The sequence below is a fragment of the Etheostoma spectabile genome, chromosome 16 (genome assembly GCF_008692095.1).
Source record: "Etheostoma spectabile isolate EspeVRDwgs_2016 chromosome 16, UIUC_Espe_1.0, whole genome shotgun sequence".
Classification (NCBI taxonomy): domain Eukaryota; kingdom Metazoa; phylum Chordata; class Actinopteri; order Perciformes; family Percidae; genus Etheostoma; species Etheostoma spectabile.
In genome coordinates this window covers 6,635,183-6,657,687 of record NC_045748.1, presented here as the reverse complement: position 1 = coordinate 6,657,687, position 22,505 = coordinate 6,635,183, and the positions used below count along the sequence as shown (strand labels likewise).

The window sequence follows — 22,505 nt, the reverse complement described above, 5'->3', positions numbered from 1 at the left end:
ATGACGCTAATTACACTCTCGCAACCACACAGCCACAACACTGAGTACTCAAAATAATCCGTCTCCATACACATTTATTTAGCCAATAAAATCATTCAGATTTTGTTTAATTTTTCTATAAAAATATTTTACATTAGAAAACACAGCTTAAAATATACACACTCCACTTGGTTATGCAATAACTGCAGAACATTTTAACACAAATATATCTGTCTCTAGGTAAATATATCTTTACAGCAAGAATAAATCCAAGGGACAAGTTGTGGAGCTAGGAGTGATAACGAAAAAAAAAGTCAAAGAACTACTCAAACTCGATGACCTGATCAAAGAACGTAAAATAAACTATTATTTAATCTGAATTTGATACGTAAGATACAACTAAACCAAGAGGAGGAAATGCTTCTGAACCAGAGGTGCAAATGATTTAACCGTTAGAATACGTACATGAGCAGCAGTCCCTCACTTGAGTGTGGAGTTAAGGGAAGGAAACCGGTGGTGACAGTCCATCCACCTACTCATCCATCTATCCTTACACAGTCACAAGGACTGTTTGGTGAATGGAAAGTGTTGGTGGTGCACACAGCATTGAAAAATAACTTTTATAACTTCAAATCCAAATGTTACTCTGGATAGTCTACATACTTTGTTGTAAACTGTAATTGAATCTACTTTTGAAAGAGGAATTGCTCTTGATGAGTTCTGGATGGATTATCCAGAGTAACACTGACATTGTTTTGCAAAGGCACAATACTGTGTTAGTTTCCGAGTGTAATTTTTCAGTGTGTCGAACAGCACACATTACTTTCATCTCCCCTGTATCGGGTGGAAGCGGAAACCATTACATAAAAATAGAACCATCTACATTGCTATATACCACTAGAAGTAAGTGAGAACATACTGTATGTTTTTTGGCAATTTTGAACTAATTTTGGTGAACTGATCGTGTAACAAAGCTTATGCTGTAATTTCATGAAATAAGCAACAATGTGTGTTGCTACACTGCTCACCTTTGCACTTGCCTTCCTCCCAGAATGCCTTTAACTTGTCTGCATGTGAGGCATTGCAGCTGTGAACCTGCTGCACATGAAGACAAATAAACACTGTGGTATTGGAATACACGTCTATAACCTTTTTCCTTGCAGAGATATAGTAATTTGACCATTCAGTAAAAAAACTTTGTAAAGCATGAGTAGGTTGATGCCCATAAGGATGACTCCTTTAGCTCGCAGTGCCCCCAAAATGACATGTCAAATAAATAACATCAAAATGTTCACAAAAGGATACCAAATGTTGGAAGGAGAAGAAAATGTTCCAAATTTTGCTTCTGCTAAGTGTCCAGTTGGCTCTCAACTAATCAGCTCAAGAACTTTGTCCCATGTTTTGGCATCATAGCAGTTCAGAGCGGAGGGCCAGCGAGAGCGTCCAGAGAGGTGGCAGCAGCCACAGGGGAGATGGGGAGGGGCGGGCGCCCAAAGGCGAGGCGGTGTCAGAGGTGCAGGAGCACACCTCGTATCCATTCTCTGCGTGGTCTGGGTGATGGTGCACGTTGACTCTTGTTTCCGTGCTTTTGGGCTCCGTGTCTGGAGAGTCCGACTGCATCTCGGTGCACAGCAGCCAGTCTTTAGCGATGAGGCGGGGGTACCCTGCCTCCACCTCCATGTCGCTGCTCGGCACTCGCCAGTACTCCTTCCCCTTGAAGAAATAGGACGAGCCTTCGAAGAGAAAGAGCAAAGATTTGGTATGAGAACAATAGTATGTGCTTTAGTATCCACACAAGGTACTGAATTGGCTTTGCTCTGATGTGTAATACATAAGCAACGATAACAGATTCAACATCAAGTGCCTTAATATCATGAATCAGTGATTCACAGTGCAGAATGTTTATGCTTAGTGCTTTCACACTGTTATTAACATACCCCACGGCCTGTTAGAGATGGGGTGGGAATAATTTGAAACAGGGTGGGATTACAAAAGATATATATGAGTGGGTACAGCCTTAAATCCATCACGGAGAATCATATCCTTTCATTCAATGCACCACCAGTGCAATCCTAGCAGTTTACCCACAGGTGAGTTTGAGAGAAAGCATCCAGATCAGTTCTCAAACTAGCATGGATGATTTTCAGAGCACATCATGTGAGATTTTGAAGTTCTTTTTTCCTTCCAAACACCATCTGAATGTATCTATTTCATACCAGACTCTGCACTTCAATGTTACATAACCATAAACAAAAAAGACATGATATTCATTCTTACTCTGTTGAAAATAGCATGAGAAATGCGGTATTGTTCCCTGTTGAAGTGTGTGTGTGTAACCTCCAGTCACACTCTTCTGAATTTGTTTTTTTCACAGACTCAAATCTGCACTTTGCAGAATGCACTCACACAAAAATAGAACTCTTAGCGTGTTGACACAAGACTAGCCTTAAGTCGAAAAAACTAAAACCAACAACCTGATTAGCAGTTGGTGCACTTGCTTTGCAGACTGCAGGCTCCGTTATCTCGATGTGAAAATAATAGTTCAGCTGGCAAACGTTGGCGTTACCACTCACCGAGTGTTGTGACAAGCTTATATTCTGTGGTTGATGTTAGGTATTATGGGATGATGATGGTTTAACTAGGGAAAAAAAACAAATTCAAGGTGGCAGATGTATCCTGTATCCACTTGGATGTTGTAGCCAAGAACTTTGCTGGTGATAGCTGTAAGATTGAGCACCCATGTTGGAAGAGACTGGATAATTGAGCGCCAGCAAGTGAATGCATAAACATGTCTTAAATTAAGAGTCTTTGAAGTATTTTGTAAGGCTGTTTAGAGGAGTTGGTTATCAGAATGTCTGAACTGATTCTGCCTTACTGGTATTATTGCTTTTGTTGCATCGAAATTATACTTATACTAATGTGCATTTAAAAATATGTTCTATTTAAAGAATGAACAAGTAAAACTGGCCTGACTTACATACATAAAGGGGCTTTATGTTGTTTTGGGGGTTCTTTGTGCTGGTACAGAACACAGCAACCCCTTTAGGGCATTTTTGACACCATAACTGTACCACTGTGCCAGCTGATTGTTACTGACACACCCCCTACTGCCCCTGTCCTTTCACTTCAGTGTACTTAAGTTAATTAGAGTGTCCAAAATACCAAATGGGCATTGGTGGAACAAAATTAAACAAAATAAACACTGTGTGCTTCTGATGAAAATAGCATTTTGTAGGAACAAAACCTCCCTCCAATACAGTATGTGTTACGTGCCATTAAGAAAAATAAGTTCATAAAATAGGCTGCGATATTTTTGGACAGACTCTTTTTTATTTTTCTACCGTGCCAAATGTAATATGTTATTTATATAAATTGACTAATGGATTGTTTGAACATGTGCTCATATTGGACAAAAAAAACAACATCATTTGGAATTTGGTTCACCAACTTCTGTTTCCTGAACTCTCAGAAACGGAATATGTTAACTGGAAGTCCACCACCTCCCATAAGGCTGTTGACTGAGACAAACAAGAGGAGAGAAGTAAACAGGTGATAGTATTTTGGCTCATTCATTTTCTTACGTGGTGAATAAGAGGTGAGGGATAAAGAAGTGAAGGGGCTTGAGCGAAGTAAAGAATGTTACCTCATTAATGGCCTTGGAGCTGTAACTGTGGAGTAAATATTATTCTGGTATGCTTTACTCACAAAATCTACAGAAAAGAATCTTATTCTGTCATAAAGCCATGGACTGTATATAGGTAACACTTTATAATAACTAATGCATGACTCATGATACTTTAATGCAGGATGTATAATGGATTCCTGTTGCTCACAATTAAATGATCAAGTCACTATGGCTTTATGTGATTAGTTGACATTTAATGAATCATCAGTAGTTCAGTTACTTCATACATTAACTGATATGTGACCAAATTAGGTGGATTCCTTATACGTACATTTATTTTAGTGCCAGTGGAGTGTAGCACGTTCGAGAAAGATGCACTAAAACCAGAATTATCAAGCTGATCTCACAGAATTCAGCAAAATGAACACGGGCCCTTAACTCAAAATCTGTGTTTCACAGAATTGCAAAAAATTATCTGATGGGCCCATGGAATAATTCCCTGCAATGAACACGGATTGCCGAAAATTCCGTGATGGGCCCATGGAAGAATTCTGTGAAATGAACACGGGCAATTAAGTTAAGGAAAAGGTCGTCATGCTACGTCATCTTCTCACTGCCTTTACGTTGGCATTGTTTTCCGTGCTGGCCACACAGACTTTTCACATATTCCGTGCCACCACCACGTAATGCGGTTTTAACAGTTTGTGATAATTTCACGGAATTCTGTGAGACCAGGCTGAAAATGATCTAGCAGAGTGACAAATAAAGGAGAATGACCAGCCATCTCTAAGCTCCACTGCTTACAACAACAAAAACAAAACATGATACAGAACAATTAAAAAACTCATGTTCCACCCACCCCATGTTGTAAATGTGTCAAAAATACCATTGGATCTATTATGGTAGAAATAATAAGCTTTAATTTATCAGAGAGGCTGAGCAAATGCATGGCCCTGAAATAAACTTGAGGTCCAGGCAATCCAGGCTGTTGAGCAGTAACGAAATGCACAGCAATATTGTGACTTTATTCTTATTAAATTAGGCTACGCCTTTATGACTCTACAACTTCTCAGAGAACACAGATATGTGGGATGTGTTTTGAATGTGCAGAACATTTTGAAATTGAGCACACATCTTTTTGAAAGATTATTTTTTGGTCTCTTTAAGGCCTTTACTTGACAGGACAGCTGAAGATATGAAAGGGGAGAGAGAGTGGCAATGACATTCAGCAAAGGGCCGCAGGCTGGAGTCAAACCCTGGCTCGCTGCGTCAAGGATTAATTGAGCTATCTGGTCGCCCAAAAATGAGCACAAATCTAGCTGAAACACATACAAGCTATTACAGTCCAGGGGTTTATAAATGAATTATATTGAATCATTGTATCATTGATGTGAACAGGTGCCACATGCACATTTAAAGAGGTTACTTCCACAAACTAAAAACACGAAAGAGGAGGGAAGAGTAAATCGGGCCTACATGTGTGTAGACTCAGCAGAGACAACATCAAATGAGAAAACTTGATTTACAGGAGAATACATACTTGAAAACAAACAGGCTACAGGATGCCTGAAAGTCTTACTGCATTATATTCTTATATTTCAAATTGTCACCTGGCGCCTGCATCTTGTGTTTTCCTTTACATAAATAAAGACGTTTCCGATATAAACTGGTGCGTAAAAATCCACCAGCATTTGCATGGTATGAGCCTTGCATTCATCCAAGTGTTTGCTGGAAGTTAGACAATAAGATGAGAGAAAATAAGAATGAAGGACAAAGAATAATTAAAGTATTCAGTTTACTTTTAAATGGGGCACTCAAGGACTTGTATCCTGAGTGGAATATTTATTTACCAAAGAATATGTGAGAGCAATAAGTTCGAAGATCAATTGCATTGCTTGCACAGCTCTTTCAGCTACATCGAGTAAAAAGCATTTGCTTTACATTTCTGTATTCACGATTTGGCCTTGAAAGTAAATGTCAAAGAAATGGCAGACAGAAAGAACACTAGAAACCCTCATTTCTTTGTGATGAGATGTCTTTCTGTTCATTATGGGTAAGAGCAGTAATTAAAATAGCTAAAATGTACAAGGTAAAACTGGAGTGGTGTTGGTTTAGGCAGTTTTCTGTAAAGAGCCTTTACCCCAGAAGTGGGACCCAGTAGAGTCCATTCCCCGTGCATAATAATGAGAATATACTCAATGTGGACTGCAGCATGTTAGAATTAAAACAAGGTAATGTATACTCTAGTGCATAGACATACACATTCTTCTATACCTCAGTCATTGTGTATTATATTATATATTATATATTATATATAACCATAAAAATAAGTCCCAAAAGTTCTCAAAATAAATACAGTTCATTATCCTCACTTTGCGAAAAGGTCCTCATTCTCTAAGTCTAGAATTGAACTTGATCCTCCCAAAGATATAAGTACAAGAGTACACACACTCACAAAGTCACCCTCGTTATTCACTATTATTGGAAGTCCAAGCCCACAGGGCTGAAAGCCACTTTGCTAAAATGCTTCTTTCTTTTCATCAGAGACAAAAAGTCCTGGAGCTGTCCAAAGTAGTGAATGGAGTTAAAACCTCACCAACTACTTGCTAATAACCCATGAATCAGCTTGAGAATATAAATGGTCTCCAGATTCTTTGAGCGGAGATGAATCAATGGCTGAACAAAAAATGACACTTAGGGCTCCTTCTTTTAATATGGTAACAGTAATATGCATTATAGCCCGAAAATAGGTTATTTGTTGTGCAATCATTTCTCAAGAGGGTGATTAGATTCACTTTATGGCAATATCTGTTCTTGACAGACTGCTCTATTAATACATTACTGAAACATAAGAAATAAAGAACAAGGCTGTTGATCTGTATGTTTCTTGTCAATACATCACATATATCATGTATAGTCAATATATGTACCCATTTGTTCATACTAAAGCTGTAAATGTTCAAAGAATACATACAACTATGTAGTTTCATTTATAGGATCAGCAGTTTCCTAAAACAGCTGGGCACTGACGTTTTCAACAAACGCTACATAATGGGAGTAAACAGGGTATTTGTTGGGGACTATTTCAGCTGGGGATTAATAGACAACACTTAGTAGTTGTATTAGCAAGACAGTGTATGTGAGATTTATACAAAATAAACAACATGTCACCCAATACAACCGTGTGGCTCACTGATGTGTTATATAATGTTAATAATTTGTGTACAACAATGGAGCTCTTGGCACAAGGAGGAAGATATAGCATGCTTTGGCTATGTAGCAGAGCTAATGCCATTACTAAACATTTTAACTGTAAATTAATTTTATGACTAGTCCCTTCCTTAAGAGGTGTATCCTGTCCCCCATAGCACTGTTACTGTAATACATGGTTGTTTTTGTTGGTGAAAGTGTATTTTTTGCAGGTTGTAATGTTAAGAAGGGATTTAAATGACCACAGCAAAAAGCTTTTCTGATGATGAATGTTCATTGCGAGTAATTTGTTGTAGAGTAACTTGTTGAGCTCACCATGTCATTAATGTCTTTGCTTTCTTGATTGTGATTCACAAGAAATTACTTACTAACCAACCTTTAACTGAATAATTTCTTTCTTTGTTTTAGTATTTTCTGGAGCTTGTCACCAAAGTTGCCCTTGATTCCAGAATTACTACATGAATCACTTCCTGGACTTCTGATTACAGAGGTTGTAACTTTTACTCTTCAAATGTGATATCACTACAATTGTGGCAGCTGACTGTTATAGGCGAACTTCATCCACAGTTTAAAGATAATATTCATGCCTGATAAATTTCATTTTCCACTCCCTTTACCTTTTTCTCACCATGACAACAAGGCAAAATTACTCCTGGGTGCCATACTGATGCCAGCAGCTATGATTATCATCATTATTACAGCTACATTCATGCCCTTTATGCTTCCTCTTTCCCCTCCACAGCAACCATTCTCTATGGGTTTACTGCCTGTTTCTATCTCTCTATGATTTCTCTATCTGTCCTCTGAGTCAAGTCATCTATCTTCCGAACCTTTTTTCTTTTTCTTCTTGTCTTTATTATCTTTCTTCATCCTCAGGTGTCCCCATTTCTCCTCGTCTGAATTCCCCTTTTCACTTATCCCTCCCTGTTTTTCTGTTCCATTTTCATAACGAGGTGTCACTGTCTCTCCTCTTTCAATCTTGCTGCCATATTCTTTTCTCTCCCTCTGTTTTTATCTCTTTTCTCTCTATTCATCCTGAGCTATTGAAACAAGTGGAGAACAGGCTTTGATGTGGCTTCAGTTCCCATGCCCTATGGTCTATCTATGTGGGTTTGTGCATGCAGGTTTCCAAGTTTACCCTTCCAGGATATGTGGTGATAATAGCTGGGGGTGAAGCCTAGTTGGTGCTGTCCAACTGGCCTTGTCTCACACACGCACACATACACACTTCAAAGAGCTTGGAGCAAACCGCAGACAGAACACAGACCACTAACACCTGAGAGGCCCAATGGAAAGAGCTTCCTTGTTCATACTGCAGGGGGGGGGGGGGGGGGGGATAAAGGACATTCAGGCTCGCACTGAGAGTGGCATCAAATTTCAGGACCCAGTATCTGGTTTTTAGGGGGGGTATATTTAATAAGTAAAAATGCCCCCTAACATTGTATGCGTGTGTGTGTGTGTGTGTGTGTGTGTGCGTACATGAGTGCGTGCACACGCACACGCACACACACACCTAACAGAACTTCTCATTAACATGCACATGTGATCGGATGACTTTGATGCTGTGTTGGAAGCAGGCGGTGTGGCCTTGACACTAGCTGCCACAGAGGAGCTGCTCACTGTGATAACACTGGGCATGCTCCAAGGTTTGAACGTGTCGTGTTCCACTGTGTGAATGTAAAGCAGAGTGTAATGGCAAAAAAAAAGACCATGTGTGCCAAGTTAAAATAACAGATCAAAGATTAAAGAAATATTTTGACATGTGACAAATAAATAAATGCTAATGTGCCTCTAATCTGCATTCTGCAGCTATGCCAATGTGAAATGTGCGTGGATACAATCAGTGAGACTGCCAAAATAAAATAAACCTAAACAAAATAGAAAAAAAACAGTCAGAACCACAGTATGAATGATGACCAATCTAACATAGGATTCGAGTTTTCCAGGTGATATGTCTCATTTTGTATGAGAGACAGAAATGGACATTACATTTGAATTTAAACAAATTTTAAGATGTAGTAAGATTATTCTTTATTCAAATGAAACAAAGTGTATAACCCTGTATTCCCACTCAAATGTCAATATAATGTAACGTAATGACAATGGCATCACTGCATTGCCATAATAATTGGGTGCATTGAGCTAAAAGCTTAATTCATCCTCATGGGACCATGAATGTTCATCCGTAGTGTCATGTTGCTAACATGGCTGAAAAGACACATACACCTTTATTTACAGTGAGTGACTATTTCAGTGTTTTGCTGCTCCTGGGAAGTTTGCTCAGATTTGTAATCAGATTGTAAAACTTCATCCAAGACTTGAAGGTGCATGTTTGCTAACTTGCATAATTGTTCCATTCCTGTCTAATGTTTCTCTTGTAATTCATTCATCTTCAAGGATTTCCCTTGAGAAGGATATTGCACAGTCTTGCCTTTGGCACCAGCAGATACCAGAGCTACCAGTCATCTGATGCTTTGGTGGAGTGTCACAACTCTATTTTTCTCTAAGAAATGTTATCATTTATCACAGGAAAAAACAGACAGTGCCGATTTGTTGTTTATATGTTAAATGAGTCAATCAGTATGTCTTCATAAACCATTTTTTATAAAGATGGAAGACGTCAAAACTGGCTTTATTTTACACACCTTTTCACTCTGGTTTTGATGATTTATTTTGTGGGATATTGAAAAAGTACCAACGCAAATTTACCATCACACATCAATTTGAAGTTCTTTAAAGAAGTGGCCATGTTATTGAAACAGAAAAAAGATATCTGCTCTTAGGTTTTTGTATCTGTATCTTATGGTTGGCTTTTGTAATTAATTGTAAATCACATTGTGACACATACTGAATAAAGGCGTTGTATAAATCTACTTTTAGTTAGACTTACTTTACTTTCAGCACAGGAGACAGCACCGTAGATTGTACTTCAAAAGTTAATTAAAAGAGGTTGAGATATTGACCACACTTGAGGTAACTTGGTTGCAACAATAAACGTATTGTGACAGGCTACGTAATGTGTCATCCGACCACGTCTAAAGGCAAATACCGGACCCTCATTTCAGCTGTTGCATTGGGGGTTTCAGACACTGTTAGACAATCTGACAAGCATTTCAGTTAAAGTATATTGATGCCTTAAGTCACAAAACAAAGCTTACTTCAACCCTCACCTTCAGCCTCAAACGTTTGTGTGAGATCTCGTTGACAAGGGGTCAAAATTACATTTCTCTGCGGAGTGACCGGCCTTTCTCAACGTGACAGTTTGAAGAACACAACCGACCTAAAAGTCAACGATTTTCACTCTTTAGGCCACTCTAGAAGGTCTGCTTACCTGGAAATTCACTAGGAGGAGCTAGTGGAAGGTTCTGAGGTAAAGTAAAACAGCTGTGGTCTCAATAGGCAGCTAGAAATTGTAGGCGATGATACGGTTACTCACCATCAGACCACCTCATGGCGTCGTCCAGTTGTGGCGGCAGCCCCTTCCAAAGCGAGCTGTCTTTGGGGTAGCCCAGGTCCATACGTCTCAGGTGGTCATCGTAGCGCCAGTAGTGGTTGTCCTTGAAGAAGTAGGTTTTGTCGTTGTGTAGCCAAACAAAGGCTGCATCCACTCCTTCCAAGGGTAGGCCAAAGTCACTGATTGGTCGAGGGTAGCCCTCCTCCACGTTATTGTCTTTAAATACCCAGTACTTTAGACCTAAAGAGGGTGGACACACAAAATCTACTTAATGATCTATTGTTCTGTACATCACACACAGCAGACAGTGTGTGCACTTGGGATGATACATTTGAAAAGGCAAGAAATCTGAAGGACACGCTTGTGAAATAAAATTAAGATTCACACATATTTTTGTTACGCAGCCAACGAAGTATGTTCTCGGCCAGGAAAGCTGTTATACCTTTTACATAAAATGTGAAACATGCCCTTGATTCTGCACTCATGTTTCTTTTTTTAAATTTATTTCATTTCAGTTCATAATTTATCTGCACTCTCACGTCGCAAAAAGTCCCAATTTCCTTCAAAGTCCAAGTAAGAAAGGCGTGAACAGTCTCTTTTCATCTTGCCTCTTCACAGCGTGGATGAATCACATTTTAGACGTCTGCAAGTCATAACAAGTTTTTAAAAAATGCTTTCACTTTTTACTTTTAAAAAAGAGAATACAATTCTGTGATTGCAGATGATCACATTTACAGACCCATTCAAACATCTGACACACCTTGAAATGCAGATTTTACTCTACCTTTGAAAAAGACTATTTTGTGGTCCCCGGGCCTCTCATACACAGCATCCACACTGTCCAGATTGGGTGGGAGGCCCCTCCAGAAGCGGTGGATCTGAGCGGGACGCAGAGACACCAGGTGCTTCTCTCTTGTTAGTCGCCAGAAGAACTTCCCTATGAAAAACATGACAGTTAGAGGGATCAGCACTATTCAGGATGCTGATGACAAATATTAATAGATGTGTGGTGTCTGTCCATTATTATTTGTTATTTTTTATGAATTCTCCAAGGGAAAACTTACAACAGTAAAAATATAAATGAATGAAGGCTGTTATTGGCATGTTTGTGTAGAAATGATATAAAAAGCAAAAAAAAAAAAAAAAGTCCAATTAATAAGGCTGACCACCTGGGCTGAATAACTGTTTGACTCAAGAAAGGCCTAAATTAGGGTTAACTTCTATCACGTGTGCAGGGTTGAAAAAGAAAAATGGCCCAAATGCGGGGGCGGGCCGACATGCACACACACAAACACCAAAGTACACAACAGACACCAGCCACTACCTTCTGTTTACTGATAGCTAGCGTTTAACTAGTTAGCGTTTAGCTAATCAAGCAGCCAGTAAGTGCTGATTTTTGTGTGACCGACAAGCAAAAAACAGTCTCAGTTCACCTGTCCGGGACGCTCTGAGACACTTTCTCCACTCTGTGTCTGTGGACAGCTGTAGGCTTGTACCGGTGTTGATGTTTTGTGCAATATCGGACACATGCAGCGACTTTCCTGAAACCACTTGCGGGGCTGATACAAGTCCACAGCGGCCCGCGTTGTGTATGTCCGAGCCTGTTTCCAACGCCTCCACCTTCAGGTTGCCAGCTGTGTGTCTGCCTGGTATACTCTATGTATGGCTGATTTAACTCAACGGTCCTCATCAATATAATTTTATGTGTCAAGTCACTCTCCACAAGCATAAAAAAGAGGAGCTTAAAACGTATCTTTTCTGGTTCAAAGTTAGGACTAACAAGTTAATTAGCAGTTAATAGATTATATTTTATTTTACACAACAAAACTTTAAAAAAAGCTATGTCCGAATGTGTGTCATTGAATCACAAAAAATGTAATTATTGTTTTTGAGGTGAAATGTGTAATTAATCGTGATTTTGATTTTAGGTCTAGCCCTAAGTTAACTGCTAATTCATTTATTATCAATCTTAATCAAAAGGCATTAGTTGTTTTCTTTCTTCTGCAGTTTCTCTATTGTGTTCTTCACCTTCAGCAGAGTTCATCCGTGACATTTCAGAACAGCTTCAAGGCAGGCTGAAAACGAAGGTTCGTAGGGTAAAAAAAACAGCATGCACACCACGTGCTTTGTCTCCTTCGGGTGCAGGGAATTAACTCCACTGAAGATCCATTTCCACAGAAAAAAGATAGAAAATTCCAGCACACACTTGTCACCTCTGCCTTGGTTTATTTAGTTGGTTACCATCCAAATAGCAGAGGTGACAAGTGTGTGTGAGAATTTTCATTGGAAATGAAAATGAAGGGCCACCATTTATTCAAAAAACGTAATGCGGGGTGTCAGACACTAATAAAACCATTAACCAAATGGCTAAATGGCCAAATGGCTAACTCATGTCTCTCAGGATAAGTCTGGGTTAAACATGTGTGGCAGGCCATCCCGTATGTTACAGGAATAAAACTATATGAAAAATCTACAACTTGAACAATTGAAATATCAGAAAAAAACAACATCCAAAAGGTAAAATGGATATAACAATCATATATTTTAAAAATGTCAGTTAAAGTTCAGCATACTTTGCTAACACTTCTGCTGCTGAAGGTAGGTGAGTCTGTTTCTTGTTTCTATTGTCAGTGGGAGGCTCGGGGTCACTCCTCCAAGGGGTAGCATGAAAGCCTGATGTAATTTTTGGACAGCGGTCTCTTGGCAGGACTCAACTGGCTCAGTTGGGTGTCTGTATCTACCCCCATTCTTTCATCCTCTTTTTCTTTTCTCGCTCCTTTTTTTTTTAAATTAGCTTTTATTTCTACTCATTTAGCTAATTTGGTTTTATTTTTCCCACGCAGCTCTGTAGCTTTGCGTCTGTCTTTCTCCCTTTGTGACTTCGTACCTTTGAAAAAGAAGGCCTCCCCTCGTATCTGGGCCACTGCATCAAAGTGAGTGGTGCATCTGTCTGGGGCATCTCGCGACAGCCTGAGAGAGATATTAGGAAAGAAGGAGGAGAGAAGATTGTGAAAAGAGGGGGAAAAATAACTTCTTATGTAAAAACTTAGTTTGAAACTAAGTTTATTTGTCAAAAAAAACTTGAATACTTGTTATCTTTAAAGTACTAAAGTGTGTTGATCTTTTTCAAGAGCTTTCTATGCATCGAAAAAAAATCACGTATTTCTTTTCATCTGCTTCGACTGGGTGCCTGTGCATGAATCTGTAAAACCAGGTGAAACAAGAGAGGAGATGGTTTCACACTGAGGTCCCTGGGTGCAGTTAAACTCAGAGTTTTTAAGTGATTTAAAGCACTGACGTGGCCGGCCTGACAATGATGAAACCATTAGCACCACGGGGCAGAGAGTGGGCGCCCGCCAGGCCTTATAGTACAAACAAAGGTCTCTTTATTAACACTACACCACTGCCTAGTGGTCAGCGCTGGTGCCCTTGGGGGGGTATGACCATTCAAAATAAATAAATGAACAAAATGAAGCCAAATTATCCTTGATAATCTGAAAAACTGCAGGCTGATAACTGCCCAACTTGGTTTAGGGAATTACTTAATTAGACAGCCAGGCTCCCAAGCTCACTCCCAACCTCTTTGCTAATTTGCTTTGTTGGCACCTCATGACTTCATTTCAAGCACCAAAACACTTGTATGCAATAAATATTAAGTATTCCTGCATGGATTCATCACATTGTTTCGCAGTGGAAGTGGGGGAATTAAGAAAAGTAAAAGACAATCACAATACAATCATGGTGACGTATAGGGATACAATCAGAAAAATAGAAATCTCTCCATAATAAGATCCAATAAAATTACAATGCAGTAAATACCACCTGTGTGAGGTCTATTAAGAGTATAGCGTTCTTATGGAAGTAGCTGAACATCTATCATTGTCCTGATTTTAATATAGACAATTTTGTATGGGTGTGTATGCATGCCTAGTTAAGGAATTTATATCAACATGAGAAAATATAGTGAACATTAACGTGTTTATGCAATTTTTGCAGAGGTTTATGAGCACGCTCACATTTGCCAAGACAAGAAGCAGCCCTTGTCTGGGTAAGACTTCTGAGTCGACTGTGGAGCAAGCGTAACTTTTAGTGCCAAAAATTGTACTGTGCCATCCCATTTTTGACACTCCTCTCGGCTGCACTACTCTGGCCATTACAGCCCAGGCTGTGTCATGTTGAATGGGATTCACCGAATGAGTCAAGGCTGGAAAACACCGCTTTTACGAAACAAAATTGCAGCTTTGATCGAGGTGCAAAAGTAGAATCCTAGAGAAAGATACTGAGGAGTTATTGAAGTGGATTTATTAAAATAACGCATAGCGCTATAGCATGACAGTAGATTGGTTGTTCTTTTATGGTTATTTTTTGTTGCATGTGAAAGTATCTTTACACCTTCTACTCACAGGAGAGTGGATCTGTTTTCAGGAAGGTCCAGCAGGACAGGAGGTTCAGCCGTCTGGGAGGGGTTTCCTGGTCGGTTCGTGTGGGACACTGAGTCTCTGACACCTAGGAAGACGTAACATGTCAACTCAAATAAATGAAACCTGTAATAATTTTCTTTTGATTCTTGGTTATTTGCTCTACTCCTGCTCTTTGGCAAAGTTACAATTTTCTATAGTGACACATACTCTGCTTGAGTCTCATTTTTTGTTTGCTTTGATTTCTTTGTTCACTGACATCACCTCACTCCTCTTCAGGCTCATCATTCTCTTTCCTCACATATCTTTCCTACAGTGAAGGTCTCATGCCATAATGAGGTCCATTAACTCCATCCATGTTTGCATTAAATCAATAGCCTTCCTCTACAAAGCTCATCAATTGTGGCTCCCTGCATGAAGAGGCCTTTTCTTCAGTCTGCTGAGCTTTCACCAACACCACTGCACCAGGAAACATAAATAATTACAGCAGAGGCTCTCAAGTCATGGTCAGTGGAGTACAGAAAGAATCTGTGGGAGCAGTTGTGTATGTCTCCACAATGTTTACACACACAAAGACACAGACACACACACTTTACAGCCCTGAGGACATCAAGAAGAGGCAGAAGCGTCTTCAATCTCAATGAACAGCTAATCTTGCCATTATGTAATGTAGCATGAATTTCATGCTCAGAATAATATAATTGGAGAACTGTCCTGTACTTCCAAATACTTTGGAAAACGGGAGGGCCCGTGACTTTCTTTATATTACGGGGGGCCACTTTTTTTTAAAATTTTCCCAACAAAATCTTCCTCTGCCCCAAAATCAATTACTAAAATTTCCCATTACCACTTTGTGCACTTTTTGTAACACTAAAGGGCAGATTTTTTAAATTTAAATTTCGGGAGGGAAAATGCAATTTTTTAAATTGCCCCCTTTTAAACCTTTCCAAAACAAAAAGTTGATGTTGCCTCGTCCCGAAAGGGGCTGCCAGCCCGGGGAACCTTGTCTTCAAAAGGTAGGTTTTTTTCAGAGGGTCTCCTACAGCCCCGGGTATTACTTCTAAAATTAGGGAAATCTATGGTTTGGGTTTTGGCACCAGGCCGGGCTTTCCCAAAACTCATTCCGGGCTACTGCAAACAGATCCATCCCATAAGATCAAAAGGGAACAGGGAAGAGTGAGAGAAAATACATTTAAATCATCCAGTTTTTTTTTTTTCTTTCTTTTTTACAATTTTTTTTATAACCTAATATGGGAAATTTTACCCCCTTTTCCCCCCGCTAAATTGTTAAAACTGTCAATTTTTAAATGTCAAGCTACAGAGTGGGATTGAGAGGATAAGATAAAAACCTTGGGCGGGGGCTGAAACTGGCTTGACAGTTTGGGCTCCCTACCCCTTTTTGGTGAACATTTTTGAGTTCAAAATTTGCCAAATACCCCACCCCCGACCCACCCCCTGGTGAACAAAGGGATATCTAAAACCCTTTTCCCGTAGAAAAACCTTTATGTCAAAAACCCCTTTTGAAACAACTTCAAAAAAAAGGCCGAGAAAGGGGAAGTACTTGGAAGCTGCTGAATGTTTCATTTAATTTCACCCCCTTTAAAAGCACAAAAATAATGTCTGTTGTTTTTTGCTTTTGATTTTTGAACCCCCAAAATCAAATTCGAAAAATAAAGCCCGAACTCAAATGCTTTTTTTCACTGTGGCCCTAATCCCATCCGTGAATTACCCCCATAAAAAAAGTATTTTACATAACACATTACCCAAAAAGGTAAAATAAAAAAGGAAAAGCCACAATTTCCCAAACACAATGCAAAAACTCGCATTTTTTTATTTTCTGTCTTCTTTTTAAAACTGCGTATTACTCCCCTACATCATCATAAAACCCAACATTTTGCCCCCAAACTGTATAGTGACCTTTACTGCATTTTCACCCATTTTATGACTATCAAATTCATTCATACGGGTTTTTAAATTTTTTTTTGCATCATATGGGGTACCAGTCCCATATTTAAAAAAATGTTTATACTGCCCTTTCCCACTTTCAATTTAAAAATATTTCCTATTCATATATTTTTTCTTAAAACCCGGATTCACCCACTAACTGTTCTTGTTTTTTTTGCCCCCTAAACAAACCAACTCGCCGGTTTTATAGCCTGTCTTTCGTCTTACTTAAAACCTCGCTTTGAAACCCGGCTTTGTAAGGCCTATTTAAATTTGCATTTTTTTGTAGCCTTTTGTATTCTGTTCCCTTTGTTTTATTGAATGTGAAACTGTATTTTTTGCCCTTTCCCACATATGCTTTTTTTTTGGGCCAATCCCGTTTGTAAATAAAAACCTGCCCCCAACGTCCTACCGGGTTTAAATAAACCTAAAACATTGTTAGAAAAGCGGAAAGGAGGTTTTGGGCCCAATTTGGAAATTTTTCCCCTGTAGTTTTAATGAAAACCCTTTTAAATACAGAATCCCTTTATGGGTAAAAATGGGGGGGTACTGTAAACCCATTGACTTTTCAACAATTCTCCATTGAACAGTATTTTTTACCTTTTACCCTTTCATAAAAAAACCAAAAACCTGAAATTACCCCTGAAACACCTTTTTTAAAACGGGAGCCCTAATTGGACCTTTTTCATGAAAAATTTTTTACTATTTTTTACTAAGATCCAGGGGAAAAGAGTAAAAACCTGTGGCCCTCCCCCTTTTTTAAAAAGAAAAAAATGGGAAATTTTTTTCAAAATTTTGATAACCTTTAAATTTTTTGGGCTTCCCGCTGTTTTGGGAACAATTTAAAGAATTGGAAGGGGGGTTTTGGTAAACTGTTTTAAAAAAATTCCCCATGCCAAATACGGGGAAAAATTTGGCCCAAATGTGGTTAAATGCTTGTTAAAACATACCAGAGTTTGGGTTTTAACAGGACTTTAAAAGATCTTTATTAAAGGGTTTTGGGAAAACCCGGTGGCCACATCCCCGATGTGCCCCAATTTTTCCGGGTTTTAAATTGACCCCCCAACCCCTGTTCGGGTTTTTTTTTTTTTTTCAGCTCATCTCTTATAGTGAAATTAAGAGGCATACAAACTTTTAGGGGGCTTTAAAGTGCTGTTAGGCATGTGTAAGTAAATAATTTTTTTAAAAACCTGCTGAGCCCCCCCAGGTCACAATAAAAACCGGGAGTGGGGGACCCCTGAAGGGGCCACTTTTTTAAACACTTTTCCCCTCTATTTTCCCGCAGAAAAACCCCTCCCAACCCTTTTTTGCTGACACTGCCAACCCAAGAAAAAACCTGGGGTTTGGGGAGAGTTAAAATTTGGGCAAAAAATGGAGAGCTACGTGTCAACCAAGCTGCTTGAGGCCCTTTGGTGGTTTCTGAATTCTGCATTCATTAAACCTAAGGTTGGCCTCAGCTTGGGACGGGCACTTTTTGTTATATCCCCAAACTGGGGGGCAAATGCCAACTCTATCTTCACAGCACGGGGGCCCAGAGGGGAAAAAGGGGGAAAAAAGGGGAGAAAGACAGGAAGGGGACTTAAAACAGCCCTTTTAACGATTTTCATCGTACTCCCCAGCCCCATGGGGGCCCTAAAAAAAAACGGGTAAAACCTGTTTGAGTTTTCCCAACTCAAACCGTTTGGGGAAAACCCCTTTCCCTTTAAAACTTTTAAAGTATTTAACTAAAAACAATTTAATCAAAACCCAAAATAGTTGATTTGGTCCCAAGAAAACTCACTTCCCTTATTTTTAAGATAATTTGGGTTTTAAATAAATGTTACTACAAATCCCCTTAAAGTTAATATGACTTAAATCTATCAAGTATTTTTACTCAAACTTTCCCTTTTCCCCCAAAACTTATTTAAAAATTTTTTCATCCAATTTATCTGTTTTAATAAAACTTATTTAAAAGAAATCTTTTTTTATAAAAAATGATACCCCCTTTTTTTTTCTTTTACTCATTTTTTTTTCCCGCAAAAGTAAATAAATTCGTATTTTTGCCCAACTTTGGGGCTACAAAAATTAAATTTGGGGAAAAAACCGTTTTCCCTTTAAAACCTTTTAATTTGCTTTAAACCCCCAAAAAAAAACTGCCCCCCCCAAAAAAAAAACCCACCCTTAAAAACTTTTTAATTTTAAAGTTGAATGCTGAATAACTCAATTTTAAAAACTTTTTAATGCCCCCCATTTTAAAAAAAGTGTTTTTTTCCAAAACCAGGGAAAAATTAACACCAAAAAAAAAAAACCCAAAATTAAATTGTGCTATTATGTCAAAATTTGGGTCTAGCCCCAAAAACCTTTAAACTAAAAATACGGGCATTTTAATTTTTTCCCTTTGTTTCCCCCCAAACTTCGGGTTTTAAAAAACAAATCTAGCCCCCAAAAATCCCTTTAAACTGAAGCCCTTATTTAATTTAATTAGTCCCTTTTTTTTTCTCACTACACCCCCCTTTCCCACAAAATTCCTCTGTCATTGAGAGAAAAAGAAACCCAAACCCGGTCTGCCCATTGAGACAAAATTTTTTAAATGGGTGCTCCCTACACCGCTTATTTTTCCTGCTAGCGGTACCCCCCACGGTTTTGAATAGGGAAATTTTTAATGGTTTTTGGGCCAAAAAAAACGTTAAAATGTTTTTTTAAAAAGTCCCCCCCCCCCCCCCCCTGTGCGGGGGGGTGTTTCCCTTCGGGAGTAACACAGTGACCCTGAGGGGCTGGAGTGTGAAGAAAAGGCAAAAAAATTTTTTTTAAATTCGTTTGGTGTTTAGCCCAACGGGTTTTTAACCAGTTGAGAGCTCGGGGACCGCCCACAAACTAAACCCAAAAAAGATAAAAACTAAATGGAGGCTATAAATTTGATGATTAATAAGGTAGTGTCCCAACTTACCTAAATTATAATGCCCCTCTCCTGTTAGTTTGCTAGTTTTTAAGGCATTTTTTTTTAAAAAAAAAAAAGCATATGCTTTTTTTTAAAAAAATATTTTTTTAATCTTTTTTTGGGGGGTTTTTTGTTTAGAGGGTCCCAAAACTCCCTTTGCAGTATCAACACGGGAAACTACCCAAAAGCTGAAAAAATCAATTTTCTGTTTTCTTTCACTCTATGCGTCAGTTCCCCAAAAGGGAATCACTTCACATGGGGGGGGAAATTTTCCGTGCTTTTTAGAGGCTGACAACACTTATAACTTCCCCTTTTTTAAGCCGGGTTTTAAAAGCAATACTAGCAGGGGGATAACTCGTGTACCCCGCCCGTTTGGGTTTTTTGTTTTTATCTCTACTGACAACTCCACATTTAGAAAAAAAGCTGCGTTTTAAATAAACCCGGGATTTTCCCCTTTAAGTAAACCAAACCCTGTCTGTTTAAACCCCGAAATCTAGCCCCAAAAAACCTTAAACTAAAAACATTACAACTTTTTTAATTGTCCCCCTTTTTTTTTTTCAGTTTAAGTGAAACCCAAACCAACCTAGTTTTACTTGTGTAGACAAAAATCTTTTTAAAAAAAACCCATCATGAAAAAAAAACATTTTGGGGGTTTAGCCCCCCAAAAATTTTTTAGAACTTTTTCTAAACCTTAAAAAAAATCCCATTTTTAAAATTTTTCTCTACCCCCCTTTTTCCTCAAGGCTTGTAACTTTTTGAGCTGTTTTCTTCCTCATCAAGGTTTAGGGACAACCTGGATAAACCAAAAGAAGCCATTTTATTTTCTCAGGTAGCTAAAATAAAGGGGCAAAGATAAAGCCCAAAAAAAACCCACCAGTGAATCTTTCCAAAGATCTGTACCATTAAAAACCTTCCTCAAGAAAATTGAAACAGGGTTTATTTTTCGGGGGAAACCCTCCAGCGGGAAACCCCTCTTCATTCACCCCCTCCCCCCAAAACCACTCTCCACCCTGGATTCCCTCCCCTCATCCGGGAAAAGGGGGAATAATTTTCAGGTGGGGGATGTAATTGTCCCAACTCATTAAGCTTACAAAAAGTATAATGATTCTAAAAAAACTAACACAAGATTATTTAATTGGATTCTTCCCCCAAAAATTTTAAACCTGCCCAAATAAATCAATGGGAGCTCTACTTTGCGTCTTCTTGTTCCCAATAAAATTCTGATAAAGTGATCAGTTTCCGATGGGGGTTTTCCCCCTTTTAAACTGTTTTCAAACAAAAGATGCCAAAAACCCTGGGGCTTTGAAACCCTTTGATCTGGCCAAAAGGTAAAGGGTTTTAGTTTAAAAAGGCACGAAAAAAACACAAAGAGTGAGTGGGAAAAAGGCCCTATGGGTTTTAAATTTTTTTATCCACCCCCCAACTTTTTTTACAAATTTGGGGGGATATTTTGGTTTAAATGTGTCTAAGTGCCTGTTGGACAAATTTTTTTAAAGCAAAATTTTTAACTTTTTTGGTTTTTTTCCTTGAATACCACTAAAGTTTTTTTTTTTTTTTTTTTTAATTTTGATCAATTTTTAAAATTTCCCCCAAAAAAAAAAAAACTCACGTTTGTTTGAAAACCATATTTAAAAAATAAAAAAAAATTTTTTTTTGAATTCTAAAAAATTTTAAAAGTAGTTTATTTTTCCCTGTTTTTTAACCTTAAAAAAACCCTTAAGTTTAAAATTGAAACCAAACCCCCCGGGCCCAAGGCCTTTTTTTTAAATAAAAATAAAAAAAAAGAAATAAAAAATTTTTAATTTTAATTATTTTTGGCCCCCTCTCTTTTTTTAATTTTTCTTGCCTTCCAAAAGAAAAGAGCATTTTTGGTTGCCCGGCCCCTTTTTTAACCCCCAAAGGGCACGCAAAAATTTTTTTAATAATTGTTTTCTCAAAAACCACCAAATTCCCCAACCCCCCAAAAGGCATTTCCTTTTTTTTGTGGGCTTTTCAAAATTAGGGGGGTTATTGGGCCAATTTTGAAAAAAGAAGGAATACAAAATTTTGAATTTGGGAGCCTGGGGAATTTCCCCCTTTTAAAGAAGCTCCCCATCCCAAAACCAATTTTTTTTTTAAAAAAAAACCTTTTTGGCTCATTCCCTTTACTTAAACCCATGATGAAGGGGAAAAAAAACCCTTTTTCCAACCAAAATTTCCCATTTTTAACCCCCTTTCCCTCTTTTTAGTTAAACGGCTGAATTGACTTTTGACAAAGGTCTTTATTTTTATTTACCTTGGGTTCCCCGAATTAAAGGCCAATTTTTTTTAAAAACAAAAAATTTTCCAATTTCCTTCATTTTTAAGCAAATGCCTGAAGGGGGGAAAAAATTTGGAAAAAAACCATTCCAAATAAATCACCTTTTCCCTTAAAACTTCCCCCCCAATCCAACCTTTTCCCCTTGTGCCCCTTTATTTTTTCCCTTTGGGGGAAAAAAGGGGCATGGATTTCTTTCTTCGGCTTTGATTTTTTGGGTTCTTTTTTTAAACCCTTTGGGTGGGTCCTTGTTGGGTTTCCCTGCCTTCCCCCCCCCCAAACCCCCCCCCCCCCCCCCCCGGGCCCCCCCCCCCAAAAAAACCCCCCCCCCCCCCCAAAAAAAAAAAAAAAAAAAAAAAAAAAAAAAAAGGGTCCCCAAAGCCCATCCTTAATCCCTGCCCTGCTCATTTTTTGGTTTTTTTGGTCCTGTATTTGCCCCACTTAAAACGCAGGTGTTTTTTTCCCAACCCTCAATGTTTTTGGAACCTTTTTTTTTTAAACCCGGGATGTTTGCTCCCCAAAAGCCTCTGCCCATGCAATATTTTTAGTACGGGAAAACTTTTTTCTTATTTTTTCAGCCCCTTCCTTCCATATTTGTTTTTTTTTACCCCCGTCCTATATTATTAAATTTTTAAATTTCCCTTTTTTTTTAAAGGGTTCAA

The 22,505-nt window shown here is 38.5% G+C and overlaps 1 protein-coding gene across 1 annotated transcript; it reads right to left on the bottom strand.

Moving 5' to 3' along the window:
• LOC116704708 (matrix metalloproteinase-17-like) lies at positions 1 to 14,971 on the bottom strand. Its single transcript, XM_032540324.1, has 6 exons — positions 14,951 to 14,971; positions 14,672 to 14,880; positions 13,156 to 13,238; positions 11,053 to 11,205; positions 10,251 to 10,508; positions 1 to 1,712 (listed from the first exon to the last, which is right to left on the bottom strand). The coding sequence occupies exons 1-6, from the start codon at positions 14,969 to 14,971 to the stop codon at positions 1,387 to 1,389; spliced, it is 1,050 nt and encodes a 349-aa protein (XP_032396215.1). The 3' UTR covers positions 1 to 1,386.
• Between the last annotated feature and the right edge of the window lie 7,534 nt (positions 14,972 to 22,505).